General features: G+C 42.6%; 1 protein-coding gene across 3 annotated transcripts in view; it reads right to left on the reverse strand.

The window, feature by feature from the left end:
- sema5a (sema domain, seven thrombospondin repeats (type 1 and type 1-like), transmembrane domain (TM) and short cytoplasmic domain, (semaphorin) 5A) overlaps positions 1–21,233 on the reverse strand; it is a 193,809-nt gene that overhangs the window by 85,535 nt on the left and 87,041 nt on the right. For all 3 annotated transcript variants that reach the window (XM_036935136.1, XM_021620458.2, XM_036935137.1), the window contains 4 exons: positions 18,239–18,337; positions 12,769–12,982; positions 9,928–10,213; positions 7,541–7,676 (listed from right to left, as the gene is read on the reverse strand). In XM_036935136.1, coding sequence (XP_036791031.1) covers positions 7,541–7,676; positions 9,928–10,213; positions 12,769–12,982; positions 18,239–18,337 — 735 coding nt within the window. The remainder of the gene's footprint in view (positions 1–7,540; positions 7,677–9,927; positions 10,214–12,768; positions 12,983–18,238; positions 18,338–21,233) is intronic.

Genomic DNA, 21,233 nt, shown 5'->3' on the forward strand with positions numbered 1-21,233 from the left:
GATGGTATATTAACTGTTAATACACAGCAACATGATTCACCATGATCTATGACTACTGGATCAATTCATACAGTTTAAGAGAAGAGGGAGATATTTCTCTAGACAGATAGATCATTAACCATTCAATCAATGGCCAGGGTGTGTGTGAGTAATGATTTCACAGGAAGTTGGGGAAAGATCCACATTGCGGTGTGTATGTATGTGTGTGTGTGAGTCTCTCTCTCACTCTCTCTGTGTGTGTGTGTGTGTGTGTGTGTGTGTGTGTGTGTGTAGGGTGCTAGATATATGGGTAGGCCATTTTACATCAATGCAGGGCTGCCATAAATCCAAAGCTCGTAAATCGAATCCTCCAACATTGACAAATACTTGATGAAGATGTCACCCCAACCTAGATAAAGTGTGCTGTGCTCCAACAGTGAAATGTGTGTGTGTGTGTGTGTGTGTGTGTGTGTGTGTGTGTGTGTGTGTGTGTGTGTGTGTGTGTGTGTGTGTGTGTGTGTGTGTGTGTGTATGCATGTGTATGTATGTGTGTGCGTGCGTGTGTCAAATGGTGCAGCTCAGAGCAATTCCCCCTTAGCTTGGAAAAGGCTGGTTTTTACACACACACACACACACACACACACACACACACACACACACACACTTTATCCTCTCTAACAGGGCCCTGTGCAGACCTACACAGCCACAGTGGGCAGGGCAAGGCTTTGGTCAGATACTACAAGCCAGAGGAAATTGGTTTCCATCCAGGCAATTTCTCCTAGCCTCAAGTGACTGGAATCTGTGTGTGTGTGCGTTTCTTCATGTGCAAATATGTGTGTCTATCAAGCGTAAAACTCGCTGACCAAGTTCACCTTAGGCTTTTGGTTACATGAGTGATATGGAACATGTGTGTGTGTGTGTGTGTGTGTGTGTGTGTGTGTGTGTGTGTGTGTGTGTGTGTGTGTGTGTGTGTGTGTGTGTGTGTCTGTATGTGTGTGTGTGTGTGTGTGTGTGTGTGTGTGTGTGCCCTCCACTGGCTCGCCCAACCCCCTGAGAAAATGAAATCACATTCAGACTGCTGTGTGTAGATTAGGTCATATGCTAAGCCTGCTAGCCCTGAGAGCTGCTAGCCCTGCTCCTTGGTCAAATTAATCCATCCACCTGAAAGATCATCAAGATCATTACCGTGTACATTACCTTGCACGGGGAACAATAAAAGGACACTCTAAAATGTACAGTTTTGTCACACAACACAATGCCACAGATGTCTCAACTTTTGAGGGAGTGTACAATTGGCATGCTGACTGCAGGAATGTCCACCAGAGCTGTTGCCAGATAATTTAATGTTCATTTCTCTACCAAAAGCCGCTTCCAATGTCGTTTTAAAGAATTCGGCATTATGTCCAACTGGCCTCACAACCACAGACCACGTGTAATCACGCCAGCACAGGACCTCCACATACGGTTTCTTCACGAGCGGGATCGTCTGAGACCAGCCACCCGGACAGCTGATGAAACTGTGGGTTTGCACAACTGAAGGATTTCTGCACAAACTGTCTCAGGGAAGCTCATCTGAGTGCTCGTCGTCATCACCAGGGTCTTGGCCTGACTGCAGTTCGGCGTTGTAACCGACTCCAGTGGGAAAATGCTCACCTTCGATGACCACTGGCACGCTGGAGAAGTATGTTCTTCATGGATGAATCTTGATTTCAACTGTACTGGGCAGATGGCAGACAGTGTGTACGGCGTCATGTGGGTGAGCGGTTTGCTGATGTCAACGTTGTGAACAGAGTGCCCCATGGTGGCGGTGGGGTTATAGTATGGGCAGGCATAAGCTATCAACAACAAACACAATTGTATTTTATGAATGGCAATTTGAAAGCACAGAGATACTTGGGCCCATTGCCGTGCCATTAATCCGCCACCATCACCTCATGTTTCAGCATTTTAATGCACAGCACCATGTAGCAAGGATCTGTACACAATTCCTGGAAGCTGAAATTGTCCCAGTTCTTCCATGGCACTGAGCCTTTACTAGTCCTGTATTAGTAGACCGATAAAGACATCTTCAGCTTGGGCAAAAAATAATAATTCTGCATCCCCCCAATAGGCAAAACAAATCACAGCACCCCCACCCCCAAACAAATTTCCTTGGCTATGGGTCAGAGAGGCTTCAGAAAATGAAGTGCCATTCGTGATAGGTAGAAGATGCCCTTTAACACAGATCTAGGATCAGATTACTCTCAACCCACTCCTAACCTTAAACTATAAGGGAGATGTAATAACACCTGGTCCTGGGTCAGTGGTTAGGGGCAAACTTATTCCGGCTCCAGGGAAAGTACTGTAGTGGTGCGATTGGGATGTTGTAAATTTCACATCAGTGAGTTTTATAACGCGAGGTCGTCATTATTAACAGGTTTGTGAGGAGATTGAAAGAGAGAGAGTGAGAGAGAATGAATTAATGAGAGGGAGTGTACAGGAACTCTGGGGCTTGCTCATCAGCACGCACGCACACACACACACACACACACACACACACACACACACACACACACACACACACACACACACACACACACACACACACACACATTTCGCTGTTGGAGCACAGCACACTTTATCTAGGTTGGGGTGACATCTTCACACAAACAAAACACACACAAACAAAACACAAACACAAATGCATACCCACCCATACACATAACCACATGTACACACACACTTTCTGTTGTATGCGATTATGTTTGTGTGTGTTGGTTAATTGGACAGAGTTGTTGAGGTGATAAAATCTCTCAGAATAACCAGGTGAAAACCTGTGTCCATGACGGCTAGATGTCCACCAGAGCTGACTGTCCAAGGGAAACAGACACAGGCGCGGTCGTCCGTCGCCATCTCAGATGTAAGATCTTAATTTGATCACTCTTTTGTTGCTGACAAAATTCCTGGACAGCAGGAGATGCAAACTTTGTGTATTTGAGTTTTTAAAACACTTCTAAAGTGTATAATTTCCAATTTAAAAAAACTACTTAATTTTCCTTAACGAAAAATGCATCAACCCCTAAAAAAACGTCCATTAATTATATATCCTGCTGTAGCAAACTGGCTCAAATTAAGATCCTACATCTGTAAGGCACTGACCTGAGTCATACATCTGTCTTGTCACACTATGGTAGTAGCTATTAGCCTGATTTGTTATATTCAATTGGTCATATTCAACTTTAAAAACTGATTCAGGCTCATCCCTCCCAAAACATATCCCAATCTGATCCTGTGCCTGGCTTAACCCTGATAGAATAACACCTAGCTGAGCTCATGGCTCAAGGCCTTGTTTCTACAATAGAGACAGAAGATTTTCCTGTGAGCTGTGTCGGCGGCCATACTGGAGTTCCTTACCTGAAAGTCAGGGTTAGAGTTGGGGTAGGTGTATATTTACCTGAAAGTCAGGGTTAGAGTTGGGGTAGGTGTATATTTACCTGAAAGTCAGGGTTAGAGTTGGGGTAGGTGTATATTTACCTGAAAGTCAGGGTTAGGGTTGGGGTAGGTGTATATTTACCTGAAAGTCAGGGTTAGAGTTGGGGTAGGTGTATATTTACCTGAAAGTCAGGGTTAGGGTTGGGGTAGGTGTATATTTACCTGGAAGTCAGGGTTAAGGGTGGTGTATACTTGGTTTAATGACATGTCTGTAGACAATTAGAATGTGACAAGTGTCGCTGGTCAAAACAACATTTAATTTATACTCTGGTGGAATGTCTGTCGACCGGCGCTGCGACTGTTTCCTTGTTGCACAGACATGAAAAAAATGTATGTCTCTGCAAACTTCGCAATGCCCGTTGTCGTGGTTACTGGGCTGCTACAGCAACAAGACCAAATCCACTGTGACAAGACAGTGCAGTAGTTCTAAAATTCTCATATTGAATGTCCTACTTTTATCTTGTCATACACACAACCAAAAGCTCATTTCTATAAACTCGCCATCATTACCTTGTAATTAATTATGTTGTTGTGGTGGGTTTATTTTCCTTTAATAATGAATGAAAAGTAGCTAAAGTTAAGGTGTTGTCAGCTTTACTCTGGTCATTATTTGAACTGGTTAGCTTGCTAGTTAGCTAGCTAACAAGCTACTTACAAACCAAAACATTGTTTAGAAAGTTGCTTTTAGTTGCCTTGCTTGCTAGATGGACATTTACCAAGTTCATTTTTAAATGGATGGGTTTATAGGTGTTCAAATAGAGCAAGTATGCTATTTGGAGCACTGGGCTGCTGAAGCCCAGTGCCTTGGGTTCATGCATGTTAACATCAGTTTGCTTTATTCACTAAGTCTGCTTTATTCACTGCTTTAGCACACTCCACCGACCCTGATGTCCTAGCCGTGTCTGAATCCTGGCTTAGGAAGGCCACCAAAAATTCTGAAATTTCCATCCCCAACTACAACATTTTCCATCAACACAGAACTGCTAAAGGGGGTGGAATTGCAATCTACTGTAGAGATACAGAGTTCTGTCAGACTATCCAGGACTATGCCCAAAGTTCAAGTTTATACTTTTAAAGATCCATCTCTCCAAAAATAAGTCCCTCACTGTTGCTGCTTGTTATAGAGCCCCCTCCGCTCCCAGCTGTGCCCTGGACACCATATGTGAATTGATTGCCCCCCCATTTATCGTCAGAGTTCGTACTGCTAGTTGACCTAAATTGGGATATGCTTACACCCCGTTCATCCTACAATCTAAGTTAGGTGCCCTTAATCTCACACAAATGATCAAGGAACCTACCAGGTACAACCCCAAATCCATAAACATGGGCACCCTCATAGATATCATCCTGACCAACTTGCCCTCTAAATACACCTCTGCTGTTTTCAACCAGGATCTCAGCGGTCACTGATTAATTCCCTGCGCCCGTTATGGGTCAACGGTCAAATGACCACCCCTCATCACTGTCAAATGCTCCCTAAAACACTTCTGTGAGCAGGCCTTTCTAATTGACCTGGCCTGGGTATCCTGGAAGGATATCGACCTCATCCCGTCAGTAGAGAATGCCTGGTTATTCTTTAAAAGTGCTTTCTTCAACATCTTAAATAAGCATGCCCCTTTCCTAAATTGTAGAACCAAGAACAGATATAGACCTTGGTTAACTCCAGGCTAGACTGACCTATGACACTCTGTGGCATACTGCACTAGCTTCGAATAGTCCCCGCGATATGCAACTTTTTAGGGAAGTCAGGAACCAATACATACAGTCAGTTAGGAAAGCAAAGGCTAGCTTTTTCAAACAGAAATTTGCATCCTGCAGCACTAATTCCAAAAAGTTTTGGGACACTGTAAAGTCCATGGAGAATACCTCCTCCCAGCTGCACACTGCACTGAGACTAGGAAAAACTGTCACCACTGATAAATCCACGATAATTGAGAATTTCAATAAGCATTTCTCTACGGCTGGCCATGCTTTCCACCTGGCTACCCCTACTCCGGCCAACAGCTCTGCACCCCCCGTAGCAACTGGCCCAAGCCCCCCACTTCTCCTTCACCCAAATCCAGACAGCTGACCTTCTGAAAGAGCTGCAAAATCTGGATCCCTACAAATTAGCTGGTTTAGACAATCTGGACACTCTCTTCCTAAAATTATCCGCCACCTTTGTTGTAACCCCTATTACTAGTCTGTTCAACCTCTCTTTCGTATCGTCTGAGATTCCTAAAGACTGGAAAGCGGCTGGGGTCATCCCCCTCTTCAAAGGGGAGACACCCTAGACCCAAACCCTGCCCTGCCTTTCTAAGGTCTTCGAAATCCAAGTGAAGAAACAGATCGTCCGACCATTTAGAATCCCACCATACCTTGTCCCCTATGCAATCTGATTTCCGAGCTGGTCACGGGGGTGCCTGAGGTGCACCCAAGTCCTAAATGATATCATAACCGGCATTGATAAAAGACAGTACCGTGCAGCCATCTTCATCGACCTGGCCAAGGCTTTCGACTCCGTCAATCACCGTATTCTTATCGGCAGGCTCAACAGCCTTGGTTTCTCTACTGGCTGCCTCGCATGGTTCACCAACTACTTCTCAGATAGAGTTCAGTGTATCAAATCGGAGGGCCTGTTGACCGGACCTCTGGCAGTCTCTATGGGGGTGCCACAGGGTTAAATTCTCGGGCCGACTCTTTTCTCTGTATATATCAATTATGACACTCTTGCTGCAGCTGATTCTTTGATCCACCTCTACGCAGACGACACCATTCTGTATACATCTGGCCCTTCTTTGGACACTGTGTTTTAACAAACCTCCAAACGAGCTTCAATGCCATACAACACTCCTTCCGTGGCCCCCAACTGCTTTTAAATTCTAGTAAAACTTAATACATGCTCTTCAACCGATCGCTGCCCGCCCGACTAGCATCACTACTCTGGAAGGTTCTGACTTAGAATATGTGGACAACTATAAATATCTAGGTGTCTGGCTAGACTGTAAACTCTCCTTCCAGACTCACATTAAGCATCTCCAATCCAAAGTTAAATCTAGAATCTGCTACCTATTTCGCAACAAAGCCTCCTTCACTCATGCTGCCAAACATACCCTCGTAAAACGGACTATCCTACCAATCCTCGACTTCAGCGATGTCATTTACAAGAGAGTGCCTCCAACACTCTACTCAGCAAATTGGATGCAGTTTATCACAGTGCCATCCGTTTTGTCACCAAAGCCCCATATACTACCCACCACTGCGACCTGTATGCTCTCATTGGCTGGTCCTCGCTACATATTCGTCGCCAAACCCACTGGCTCCAGGTCATCTATAAGTCTTTGCTAGGTACCACCCACCCATAGCACACGCTCCAGCAGGTATATTTCACTGGTCATCCCCAAAGCCAACACCTACTTTGGCCGCCTTTCCTTACAGTTCTCTGCTGCCATTGACAGGAACAAATTGCAAAAATTACTGACGTTGGAGACTTATATCTCCCTCACTAACTTTAAGCGTCAGCTGTCAGAGCCGCTTACCGATCGCTGCAGCTGTACACAGCCCATCTGTAAATAGCCCATCCAATCAACTACCTACCTCATCCTCATATTTGTTTTTGTTTTTCTGCTCTTTTGCACACCTGTATTTCTACTTGCACATCCTCATCTGAACATATCACTCCAATGTAAATTGCTAAATTATAATTACTTCGCCACTATTGGCCTGTTTATTGCCTTACCTCCTTACTTAATTTGCACACACTGTATGCAGATTTTTCTATTGCGTTATTGACTGTACGTTTGATTATCCCATGTGTAACTTTGTGTTGTTTTTGTCGCACTGCTTTGCTTTATCTTGGCCAGGTCGCAGTTGTAAATGAGAACTTGTTCTCAACTGGCCTACCTGGTTAAATAAAGGCGAAATAAAAAATCTAATAAAAATGCCATGCAGAGGCTGTCGTTTTGTATTTATACTTTTTCATAACGAAGGCGATAAGTTTGATGTTGGATGATAATAGAATGGTCACGATGTCACTGCGACAACTGTCTACAGACATGTTGATCGACCAACTGCAAACCAGCCTTCCGGGTTGGGGTAGGTGAGTATTTACCTGGAAGTCAGGGTTAGGGTTAGGGTAGGGTAGCCAGGCGGAGCGAGAGTTCTCCTGGTACTTGAAGGGACCTCCAAACACCTGGGTGATGGCACTGAGGTTGAAGGCACACACCGCAGACGCTGCTATACTGTTCCTGAAGGGGGAAGAGAGGGATAGCGATAAATATACAGTGCCTTCAGAAAGTATTCACACCACTTGACTTTTCACACATTTTGTTGTATTAGGAAGTGGGATTAAAATTTTTTAGTTGTAATTTTTTGTCAACTATCTATACAAAATACTCTGTAATGTCAAAGTGGATTTTCTTTCACCTTGACATTACATTTGAAAAAAATAAATATGAAAAACAAAACAATAATATATCTTGAAATAAAACAATAATATATCTTGATTCAACTCCCTAAGTCAATACATGTTAGAATCACCTTTGGCAGTGATTACAGCTGTGAGTCTTGGTAAGACTAAGAGCTTTGCACACCTGGACTGTACAATATTTGCCAATTATTATTTTCTAAATTCTTCGAGCTCTGTCAAATTGGTTGTTGTTTATCGCTAGACAACCATTTTAAGGTCTAACCAACAATTTTCAAGCAGATTTAAGTCACAACTGTAACTGTCAGACTCTGGAACTTTCATTGTCTTCTTGGTAACCAACTCCAGTGTAAATTCGGCCTTGTGTTTTAGGTCATTGCCCTGCTGAAAGGTGAATTCATCTTCCAGTGTCTGGTGGAAAGCAGACAACCAGGTTTTCCTCTAGGATTTTGCCTGTGCTTAGCTCCATTCTGGGTTTTTTTTATCCTGAAAAACTCCCCTTAATGATTACAAGCATACCCATAACATGATGCAGCCACCACTATGCTTGAAAATGTGGATAGTGGTACTCAATAATGTATCGTATTGTATTTGCCCCAAACAAAACACTTTGAAGTCAGGATAAAAAGTTCATTGCTTTGCCAAATTTTTTGCAGTATTACTTTAGTGCATTGTTGCAAACAGGATGCATGTTTTGGAATATTTTTATTCTGTACAGGCTTCCTTCTTTTCACTCTGTCAGTTAGGTTAGTATTGTGGAGTAACTACAATGTTGTTGATCCATCCTCAGTTTTCTCCTATCACAGCCATTAAACTCTGTAACTGTTTTAAAGTCACCATTGACCTCATGGTGAAATCCCTGAGTGGTTTCCTTCCACTCCGGAAAATGATTTAGGAAGGACGTCTGGATCTTTGTAGTGACTGGGTGTATTGATACACCATCCAAAGTTGAATTAATAACTTCACCATGCTCAAAGGGATATACAATGTCTGCTTTTTAATTTATTTTACCCATCTACCAATAGGTTATTTTTTTTGCAAGGCTTTGGAAAACCTCCCTGGTCTTTGTGGTTGAATCTGTGTTTGAAATTTACAGCTCGACTGACCGACCTTACAGATAATTGTACGTGTGGGGTACAGAAATCATGTTAAACACTAAAATTGCACACCGAGTGGGTCACTGCAACTTACTATGTGACTTGTAATGTGACTTTTGTTTTTACTCCTGTACTTATTCCGGCTTGCCATAACAAAGGGGTTGAATACTTATTTACTCAAGACATTTCTGCTTTCATTTTTACTTAATTTGGAAAAAAAATAAAAACAGAATTCCACTTTACATTATGGGGTATTGTGTGTAGGCTAGAATGTGGAAAAAGTCAAGGAGTGTGAATACTTTCTGAAGGTACTGTATATGGTTAGGATTTTGTCTGCTGACTGTTAATGTCCAGTCTCTGTTTTTGTCCTCTAAATATACCTACACATCTGTCCCTACACAGACTCAGATCCTACTGTGAGTGATGGTGTAAGGTGACTATAAATTTAACACCAGGCTTCATTTAAAATGTTCTGCCTCTGTGGCTAAGTGTATGGATCGGGCCTGACGAATAGCTTTGACTTTTCAAACTGTCACTTTCCACAAAAGCATGTCTCTTCTAAGAGGTGAGAAAATTGAAAATGAAAGAAATGAGTTTAAAGTTAAACTGTGAAACTAAACGTGTGTGAATGACGATAGTATGTATAACATGACTCTTCATTTTAAGCTGTGCCTGAAGTATACTTCATACATTATAAACTGGGTGGTTCAAGCGCTGAATGCTGATTGGCTGACAGCCGTGGTATATCAGACGGGTATGACACACCATTTATTTTTACTGTACGAACCGTGGTATATTGGCCATATACCATACCCCCTCGGGCATCATTGCTTAATAATACAGGCAATATATACCCTCTGTGTGTGTGTGTGTGTGTGTGTGTGTGTGTGTGTGTGTGTGTGTGTGTGTGTGTGTGTGTGTGTGTGTGTGTGTGTGTGTGTGTGTGTGTTTGTATAGTATGCATCTCACACTTACACATTAGTAGTGAAGATCCCATAGAGCAGTTCTAGCTCTGGTAGGTAGAACGTCCCCTGTAGTTCATTATAGTTGAACGGTATCTCCCCTGGTCGAGAGCAGTTCAACCGCGCCTTCATGAACGTGGTCCAGGTGTCCTCCAATAGGAAGCGGCCCCCAATGTCATTCTTACAGACCCGGGCAGCGCGGGAGAACACGGTCCGACCGCAGTCGTGTTCCACTGCGTTCTCTCGGAAGAAGAAGTAGGTGAAGTTCCCAATGTCGTAGGAGGAGACAAAGTTGGGTTCTGTTGAAGGAGGACACAAAGTTAGGTTATGTTGTAGGAGGAAACAAAGTTAGGTTCTGTTAAAGGAGGAGACAAACTATTTAGACCACTTGACTTTTTCTACATTTTGTTACGTTACAGCCTTATTCTAAAATGTATTAAATTGTTTTTTCCCCCCTCATCAATCTACACACTACCCTATAATGACGCTACAAGCTTGTCACACCTGTATTTGGGGAGTTTCTCCCATTCTCCACTGAAGCTCTGTCAGGTTGGATGGGGAGTGTCACTTTACAGCTTTTTTCAGGTCTCTCCAGAGATGTTTGATCGGGTTCAAGTCCGGGCTCTGGCTGGGCCACTCAAGAACATTCAGAGACTTTTCCCGAAGCCACTCCTGTGTTGTCTTGGCTGTGTGCTTAGGGTTGTTGTCCTGTTGAAAGGTTGACCTTCTCCCCAGTCTGAGGTCCTGAGTTCACTGGAGCAGGTTTTCATCAAGTATGTCTGTACTAGGCTCCGTTCATCTTTCCCTTGATCCTGACTAGTCTCCAAGTCCCTCTTGCTGAAAAACATTGCCACAGCATGATGTTGCCAGCGCCATGCTTCACTATAGGGATGGTGCCAGTTTTCCTCCAGATGTGACGCTTGGTTTTCCAGCCAAGAGTTCAATCTTGGTTTCATCTGAACAGAGAATCTTGTTTCTCCTGGTCTGGGAGTATTTAGGTGCATTTTGGCAAACTCCAAGCGGGTGGACATGTGCCTTTTACTGAGGAGTGGCTTCCGTCTGGCCACTCTACCATAAAGGCCTGATTGATGGAGTGCTGCAGAGATGGTTGTCCTTCTGGAAGGTTCTCCCATCTCCACAGAAGAACTCTGGAGCTCTGTCAGCTCCTTCTCCCCCGATTGCTCCGTTTGGCCAGGCTTCCAGCTCTAGGAAGATTCATGGTTGTTCCAAACGTCTTCCATTTAAGAATGATGGAGGCCACTGTGTTCTTGGGGACCTTCAATGCTGCAGACATTTTTGGTACCCTTCCCCAGATCTGTGCTTCGACACAATCCTGTCTCAGAGCTAAGGACAATTTCTTCGACCTCCTCGCTTGGTTTTTGCTCTGACATGCATTGTCAACTGTCAACTTATATAGACAGGTGTGTGCTTTTCCAAATCATGTCCAATCAATTGAATTTACCACAGGTGGACTCCAATCAAGTCGCAGAAACAGGATGATCGATGGAAACAGGATGCACCTGAGCTCAATTTCAAGTCTTATAGCAAAGGGTCTGAATACTTATGTAAATAAGCTATTTCTGTTTGTTTTTATTTTATACATTTTCAAAAAAATCTGTTTTCACTATCTCATTATGGAGTATTGTGCATAAATTATTTTTAAATAAGGCTGTAACGTAACAAAATGTGGAAAAAGTCAATGGGTCTGAATACTTTTCGAATGCACTGTGTATGACAATGAGTTCTGAGTGATTGACTAGGGGTCCATAGGAATGTGAGGTTGAGGGGATTAGTCTTAATAAATTATGGCATTGTTATTAATGACTTTGTGTTTCAAAATTAATTATTTATCCAGGGAAACCCTAAAGGTTAGGATGAGGTATGACCAAAACACTGGTGTAATAGTTGTCAACCCATCTAAAACTGCTGACCTTCCTAGAGCGCTCATTGATGAGCTGTTCATTTTTATGTATGACATTATTGGACCTTAACCGCACGCTTTATCCTCTCTGACAGTGATTTAATTCACTTTTAAATGAAATAGTTTTTTTCCCTTGTTTGCTCTTTCAGCCCCTCCTCTCCTCTGCACCTTTGCACAGCATCACAGGAGAAAAGGGAGAAAAAATCAATTTGCCATAAAATTAGTTATTAAACCTTTTCTCAAAGGTTGTCGCGGCGCTATGTATGTGGTGGCTTTTAATTTATTTTTTCAATCTGGCTTTAATGTGAATCAGATAAAATCCTGACAAGATAGCGATTGACCTGCTCTTTTAGAGCAAGTGAACGACTGAAGCAGCGTATTCAATCAGCTGCCCTGTTCCAGGTGGGGTGTGCTGTTGAACTGCGATCCACTGAGCTCTTCAGAACGACACACTGATTTCATTGTTTCAGTACCAGATGGAAATGTCACTTGTATATCCTTCAAAAGGAAAGAACAAAATATTTAAAAAATAATATATATATATATATATATATATAGTAAAAGACATTTTGACACTTCCTGTAAACACCACCAACTTCCTGTAAACACCACCAACTTCTACCCTTTCCCCCTTATCCACCCCTTTTCTCCTTCTATATGAACTACTTTTCCTCCTCTCTATACCTTTACTGCTTATTCCCCTGCCCCCTTACCACCTTCCATTTCCCAGCCTACCATTGAGCCATTTGGAGTTGTACTAAGCAGTGCATTATTGGCAGCATCCGCCTATCACCTACCGCTTGCTTCTCTACCCCTACCACTACCCCATCCTACCATTGAGCCATTTGGAGTTGTACTAAGCAGTGCATTATTGGCAGCATCCGCCTATCACCTACCGCTTGCTTCTCTACCCCTACCTCTACCCCATCCTACCATTGAGCCATTTGGAGTTGTACTGTGCAGTGCGTAGAGGCGGCAGCCCCCCCAGACTGCGGTATATAGCTGGGTCTCTGCCAGAGAAGTCCATGGCGGTGGCAGCATAGAGCTCTCCGCTGGAGGTGATCAGGGCTGTGGAGTTATGGAGAGGGTTGTAGGGACAACGGGCCATCCCACTGATCTGGTCATGGATCTCTGTCAGGTTGGTCAGCTAGAGGGGGCGGGGAAGAGAGGGTGGAGAGGGGGAGGAGATGAGGGGTAGGAGGAGGGAGAGGATTAATGTGTTTATAATGCACACAAATGCACGCAGGAGTGGAGAGAGAGGGAGTGTGAGCACACATCACATGATTTTTAACTCCCCTCTACTTGACTGGAATTCGTCACTCCCATACAAACATTTATTGTTCTCAAATACTGTGAGTTTAGGCAGAATGATCACACAATGAGACAAGGCTAAACATTGAGCATGTTGCTTGGTTACCACAGAACCAAGGGAGAGATTTGGGGTTTGACTTGAATAATTGATTATGATAGTAAAAGTTCAAGTGAAACAGAGAAGTCACAACTGGCAGCATTTATAGTTGATAAAGGCAAAGCAGTGTGAGTGCAGACTGTTTTACAAATCACCTTTATATGATTGCTTATTTCACCACTATGCCGATTTCTCATCTCATAACTAGCTTGTCATCGCTAACATCCAGCTCGTTCCTGCTAATGCTAATCATTGCCTACCTCACACATACAGTCAATACCAAAAGACACAGACATACATACACATGTACCGCTTGGTTGGCTCAACATGAGCTCATTTAAATTCAAAAACTTTATCAATTTTCAGAAATGTTGTGGAATTAGTTGATAAAAAAAGAAATGATAAAATAAATGATTGTGTTTTTTCACTATCTTATCATGATGGCATGAGGTTGTTCAATGACAGACATGTTTCTTGTTTAAAATCTATCACTTGGTGGTTTCAATTCAGAGAGACAAATGTTTTTTTTTGCTAAATGCTATATATCCGCCTCACTCTAAGAGAAATAACTAGTACTGCTATAGTAGATTTGAAAACTTATTCAGGATCGGTGGGTCCCCCATGGGACAGTTGAGCTAACGTAGGCTAATGCGATTAGCATGAAGCTGTAAATAACAAGAACATTTCGCAGGACATAGACATATCTGATATTGGCAGAAAGCGTAGATTCTTGTTAATCTAACTGCACTGTCCAATTTACAGTAGCTATTACAGTGAAAAAATACCATGCTATTGATTGAGGAGAGTGCACAGTTATGAACTTGAGAAGTTACAAATAAACCAATTAGGCACATTTGGGCAGTCTTGACCCAAAAGTTTGAACAGAAATGCAATGCTTAATTGGATCAGTCTAAAACGTTGCACATACACTGCCGCCATCTAGTGGCCAAAATCTAAATTGCGCCTGGGCTGGAATAATACATTATGGTATTTTTCTTGCATTTCAAAGATGATGGTACAAAAAAATAATTAAAAAATGTTGTTTTTTTCGTATTTTCTTTTACCAGATCTAATGCACTATGTTATCCTACATTCATTTTACATTTTCACAAACGTCAAAGTTGTTCCTTTCAAAAGGTATCAAGAATATGCATATCCTTGCTTCAATGCCTGAGCTATAGACAGTTAGATTTGGGTATGTCATTTTAGGCGAAAATTGAAAAAAGGTCAGATCCTTATTAAACAGTCAAATGCAACAAATAACTACATTTTTTATAAAGACATTTAGAAATTATACTGTACATTTGTGACATCAATATAAAAAAAATGCAAGACAGTAATATGAGATCTGTATGTAAAACATTTACATTTGACATTTTAGTAATTTAGCAGATGCTCTTATCCAGAGAGACGTATAGTAAGTGCATTCATCTTAAGATAGCTCGGTGAGACAACCACATATCACAGTCAAATAAACAGGATACGAACATTCCATTCCAGCGAAACAATGGACATATATCGTTTTGCAAACAAATCTGAGAACAGTAATATTTTACACACACATGAAGGTACCCATAAACAATCACTTCTGATGAAAAAACACAAATGTGAAAAATTGGTGGATATAGTGTTTGGGAATTAAACTTCATTTGGACAGACCTCAGATTAGAAAGAAGGATATGGAACAATAAACAATAATGCCTTGTGAAACTGCTGTTTCTCCTCTAGGAAGAAGCCTGTCTCTCATTGTTACGGTAAAACAATATTACAGAACCATAGCTAAAATCCTACCTTTAGCTATCAAGTTTGTATACAAAACCAATCCCTGGAGAATCAACTGAGGTAAAATAGAGGCAACCTACATTCTACCTACGCAGTTCCCAGCACAGAGCTCTTATGGCCATATCTATGTGGGTGGGTATTGCTGGTAATTAGCTATAGCATCTTTTTAGGCAAGAATATGACTATTCCCACAGCCTTTTATAATCAGCTTAACCTATCCAAAACCACACTCTAAGAACAAGAACACAACATCTGGAACAGGACCAATGCTAATAGAAAACCTCCATCTTCACTGTACTTCCTGGAGAAGTTCATGTACATTTTATTCCTCCTGGTTTGGTTGTTCTGATGACTAGCGGACATACATCTGTTTTCCTTGATAAAGCATTGTTAAACCACATCAGTGACTTAGGGAAAGCCTCACCGTTTTCACAAGCAGCTCCATGCGAAGCTCAGAGCTCAGACGTTTGGTTTGTCTGCCTTTGAAAGCGAGGCCAAATCCAGCTCTCCGTGTTTAAAAATACTCTACAGTACGACCTACACTTGGCCCTAAGACAGTACACTTGTTCCCAATAAAAACCCACCCAACATAAACTGAGGCAAAAGCCTTGGATATGTTTAAGAGCTGGAATGTACACAGTGTTTTCTTTGCCAATATGAAAATTAAACTCATGGTGTAACCGTGAAGGAGAGATGCTTAGGGCAAGACTTCCACCTCCATTCCTATCAATCTAAACCGTGATGTATTTTTATACATTATTTATATAAACCATCATTCCGTAATTCGCATTCATGGTTAACCACATAATGTTGTAGAAATGTATCTTTGTTTCAATGGAAACCCTTCCAATAAACTTTAAATGCTTACTAATTCCCCAAATGGGGTTCTGCAATGGTCAATTCTAGGGCCACTATAGTTTCTTCCCCCCCACTAACCATCGCATTAAGCTATGAGGCAACGCTACACATTACTCACATCGACCCAGGTGTGTTCTTAACTGCACATCCTGCCTGACGTGCAGAAGATGTCTAACTATACAGAAAACAAGCTTTGTCCAACTGACACACTGAAGCTTCTCTCTAATGCTGGCTTGGGTTTCTGGTTAATCAATGAGAGATGGACTTTCCACTTCCTTAAAGTACGTGATGCTCATTAATAAAACAGCCTAAGAGCGGGTCACTTTGTATAGATTTATTAGAGTGGGTTGATTTGGACCACCGTTGGTTCCGTCAACACAAACTACCTCCGCTCCGGGCCTCCGGTCTGACCCAGCTTGACCCAACAAGTGTCACTGTGTCTGGGCCTGAAGTCTGCGATGAAAGGGGGTATTGATGGAGTTTATTCTGTGTGTTGAGGGAAGTGTTTGGGTCGAGCTGGGTCTGTAAGACAGGTGGAATGGGGATAGAGTATAGATAGAGGCTGCATCTATCATGCATATTAAAGCAATGGAGTGAATGAGTTCTCTCTTCAGGACACACAGCAGCTGTGGTTGGGTGGACGGGCTGGGGAAACGGGTTACTTTCACACCTCTAATAGCCAATCATTTGAGACACACTCAGTGCTGTTGACTTGGCTTTCAGATCATCTCTCTTTCTCTCCCTTCCTTCCTGGCCAGTTGCCATGTTACATTTCCTTGCAGCCGTCTCATAAATGTGATCAGACACAGAAAGAGACAGCCAAGCAGGTGGTAGGTGTCTGATGATTCATAGCTGTCTACAGGGCAGCAAAGAGGACATTGGGGCAGCAATAATAAGTTCTATATAATCATAATTTTACTCATCATCATTATCAAAATCATCATCATGATCATCCTCGTCATCATGACCACCATACTCATCGTACTCATCATCATACTCATCATTATCATCATCCTCCTCATCATACTCATTCTCATCATCATCATCCTCTTTTCTCATCATTATCACACTCATCATCATCATACTCATCATCACACTCATCATCATCATCATACTCATCATCATCACAATCATCATACTCATCATCATCATCAGTAGCAATATCATCATCATCATTATCAATAGCATGACTAGAGGATTGCATTCTCTAATTTCTGACAAATCCATAGTGGGCAAAAATAATCCTGCCATTCAAGGCCATAAATATTGATAAGGTCTTGAAATTAATTAATATATTGAGGACATTTGGACAGAATTAATTTCAGTAAATGCCTGTAAAGACAGTGAATGGGTCATTAACGGGATATTAATCTGTGGTTATGTACACACATTATGATAACTAAATGCATATTTATTTCCTTCTCCTCTCTCTCGCTCTCTCTCTCCCTCCCTTGGAATCTTTCCCTCCCTCTTTGTCGCTCTCTCTCCCTCTCCCTCCCTCCCTCTCAATCTCCTTCTCTGTCACACACAACCCCCCCCCCCTACCTCCCGCCCTCACGATCTTTCTCTCTCCCTCTCTGTCACACTTGATCCCTCTCTGTCGCACTCAATCCCTCTCTCCCTCCCTCGCGATCTCTCTCTCCCTCCCTCTCGATCTCTCTCCCTCCCTCGCAATCTCTCTCTCCCTCCCTTGTGACCTCTCTCTACCTCCTTCGCAATCTCTCTCTCCCTCCACCTCTCTCCCTCACGATGCCTCTCTCTCTTCCTCTCTCCCTCTCCTGCCCTCTCTCTACCTCTCTGTCGCTCTCGATCCCTTTCTTTCTACCTCTTGCCTGATCCCCCCCCACTCTCTCCTTCCCTTTGTCACACTCAATTATTTTCTCTTTCCCTCTCTCCCGATCCCCCCTCTCTCTCCCTCTCTGTTACACTCCATTTTTCGTCTCTCTCGCTCTCCCTCTCTCTATAGCTATGCAGCACTTATCTTTCATATTAGCAGACCCACTCAGAGTAAATATGTGTTCTCCTATAACAGGGCTGATGAAATACCATAGTAATAATGTATTGACATTTATCCCATATGTATTTCTGACGGAGTAGTCGTTATGAGACGGTGACCTTTGCATTTGCTGCTAACAAAATTAAAAATAAAATAAAAACATTGTCCTTCCCTCCACCTACACACCATATAATATAACCAACAGCCCACACACTTCCCTCGGATTAAACTGCAGGTTTATATACAGTAGGTGGAGTAGAACTAGAAGTAGAGGAGCACAGAGTAGTAGAAGAGAGGAAAAGAGAAGATAGTTACAGATAAGGAAGTAAAGTAGAGGAGAGACATGAATAGATTCTTACAGTGCGGTTGGTGCAGATGGGTGTGAAAGCATTGGTTCCACAGGTGAACAGTCTGTCTCCATTCACCAGCAGCACTCTGATGTAATTCTGACACTCCTCCTGTGGAGAGGACAGAACAGCACCAGCTGACATTAGCACTAATAGAATGACACAAACACAGGAATAAACACCTTAACCAAGTTTCAAGAATTTGCCATTTGTAAGTACATACATTGGAATTTCTCTTCAACGAGAGCTCAAAAAAGGTAGAAGAAGATAAAAAAAAAAACACAAAGATTACATATAATACAAATAATCACATATGCAAGATAAGAAAGTACATGTGTAAATACTAGCCAGTCACATCCAAACATTGCACTAACTGGGAATAATGAAGCTGCAGCCCTAGAGTACCTACAGATGTAATATCTTATTTCAAGCCAGTTTGCTACAGTAATAAAATGATCCTGCAGCAACAGGGAATGTAGGGGTTGATACATTTTTTGTAAGGGAAAATCAAGTCAAAAATGTCAAAGTGGAAATTACAAACTTCACAAGTCTTTTTAAACCTCATGTTTTAAATGTCCTGCACTGCAGGAAAGTTCTCCTGCAACAGGGTGATCAAATTAAGATCCTACATCTGTATTGGGAGTTTTTCTTTGCCTCTGTTGCCTTGGCTAATCCTTTGGGGTTAGCTTAAAGCCCGGGTTGAAAAGTGCTATACAAATAAAAAATGAATAAAATGTGATTGATTGAAACAGTATAACAACACGACCTCTGTTTCCCCCAACACTGTTCACACTGCTCAGTCTATCAGTGGACTTTGTTAAAAACACACAACACTAACACGATGCTAGCAGTGAGAAGTCTTGTCAGAACATGGTGGATGTGTGTTTTTGCATTGTCTGACTGGAGTCTTAAAATAAACCACTTGTATGGTAAGTTCCCCTGAGTCTGTCTGAAGGGACCTGGGGCTTGTGGTTCTGAGGGGCCTCATTCAGATTTAGGGCCAGTAAATCAGACTGTCTGGTGTACTAGAGATGCCCCTCTCTGACTCTCTTTTTTCCTCTCTTTCTCGCTCTTCTATCTCCCTTTCTCTTTCTCCTTTCTCTCGCTTTCACGCTCGCTCTCTCCTCCACCTCTCTCTCTATCAGTGGTGCCTGATTTAGGAGTGTTACAAGGGACCGCTGAAGGGTTAGTGGGAGCAGTATATGTGTGTCTGTGGGAGGGGTAGAAGCCGGGTATATTTTATTTCCCCCTATCAAGATAGAGGTTAACTCGTAAATCGATTCATTTTCCTGTACTAAGCACATTGTATATGTGTGTGTCTCTCTCGCTGTGTGTTTGTGTGTCTCGCTGTGTGTGTGTGTGTGTGTGTCTGCCTTTTGTAGTGTGGCTGCCTGTGTGTATAACTCAACTCAGCACGGAGGTTGTTCCCCCAGCAAATAAAAAGCTGATTTTAATGCGTGTCTTGTGTCACAGTGTTGAAAACCTCCTGACAAACGTTCAGGCTCCTTATAGTAACACGGAGACTGTTATGCACGGCTCTCGAATGACAAACCAGACAGAGCTGCCGATCGACTCCCGTCAAGTCAATTTAAGTCCCTTTTCTTCTCCTGGTGGAAATAAATCAAAGGCGGTTCAGAGAGGCAGACACCGGCTTTAAAGAGCACAATCACTTGTAAATTCACTCAAGGCGGAGACACCGTATCTGTGAAATAACTTAAGTTACGGTATATTGCTGTGCGGCGGACTAAGTAATAAAACCCCCCAACTCTGCCAAGTAAAAGGGAGAGATGAAGAGAGAGTGAGAGAGTGAGAGAGCGAGAGAGTGAAAGGGCGAGAGAGTGAGAGAGCGAGAGAGCGAGAGAGTGAGAGAGAGAGAGAGTGAGAGAGTGAGAGGGCGAGAGAGCGAGAGAGTGAGAGAGTGAGAGAGTGAGAGAGCGAGAGAGTGAGAGGGCGAGATAGTGAGAGAGCGAGAGAGCGAGAGAGTGAGAGAGCGAGAGAGTGAGAGAGCGAGAGAGCGAGAGAGTGAGAGAGCAAGAGAGTGAGAGAGTGAGAGAGCGAGAGACCGAGAGAGACAGAGTGTGAGTGACAAAGAGAGTGAATGTGAGAGAGTGAAAGACAGAGCGAAAGAGAGAAAGAGAAAGAAAGAGAGAGAAATAAATAAATAAATATGCAGAGAATGATGTCTTCAATGCTGTTCTTAGTGTCATTGTCTCGTGTGCTTCAAATCAAAATTGTCCTGTGCGCTTCCTGCTTATTTTTGCATTGCCTGTCTGCATTATTTGCCAGGGAAGGGAAACATTCTGCAAAATATTACTGTACATTACTGGAGTGTATCTTCAGAAGCAACAACAAGAAAAACTGTTCCTTAGGTCTGTAATTCAGAATGACAATCATACACTGGCCAATCCCTGCAAACCTATTATGTCTGATTATAGACTTTCACAGGTACATCTCTCTGTCTCTGATTATAAAGACTTTCACAGGTACATCTCTCTCTCTGTCAGATTATAGACTTTCACAGGTACATCTCTCTGTCTCTGATTATAAAGACTTTCACAGGTACATCTCTCTCTCTGTCAGATTATAGACTTTCACAGGTGCATCTCTCTGGCGCTGTCTGATTATAAAGACTTTCACAGGTACATCTCTCTGTCTCTGATTATAAAGACTTTCACAGGTACATCTCTCTCTCTGTCAGATTATAGACTTTCACAGGTACATCTCTCTGGCGCTGTCTGATTATAAAGACTTTCACAGGTACATCTTTCTCTCTCGGTCTAAAGAAAAATATACTCTAATCTGAAAAAAGCATAGGCCCATGAGGCGGTGTGTGTGTGTGTGTGTTATAGGCCTCTAACAACCTTTCACGGAGGGATAAACACACAGTCAAATCTCTCAGACTCCAACCAAACAACTGAAATACCCACGAGGCCCCTGCAGTTCAGCCCACAGTCACATTCAGTTATAAAGCATGTTATTTGGAGGAGGGTATGCAGGAAAACCACAC

This window comes from Oncorhynchus mykiss, chromosome 11 (assembly GCF_013265735.2).
Source record: "Oncorhynchus mykiss isolate Arlee chromosome 11, USDA_OmykA_1.1, whole genome shotgun sequence".
Lineage (NCBI taxonomy): Eukaryota > Metazoa > Chordata > Actinopteri > Salmoniformes > Salmonidae > Oncorhynchus > Oncorhynchus mykiss.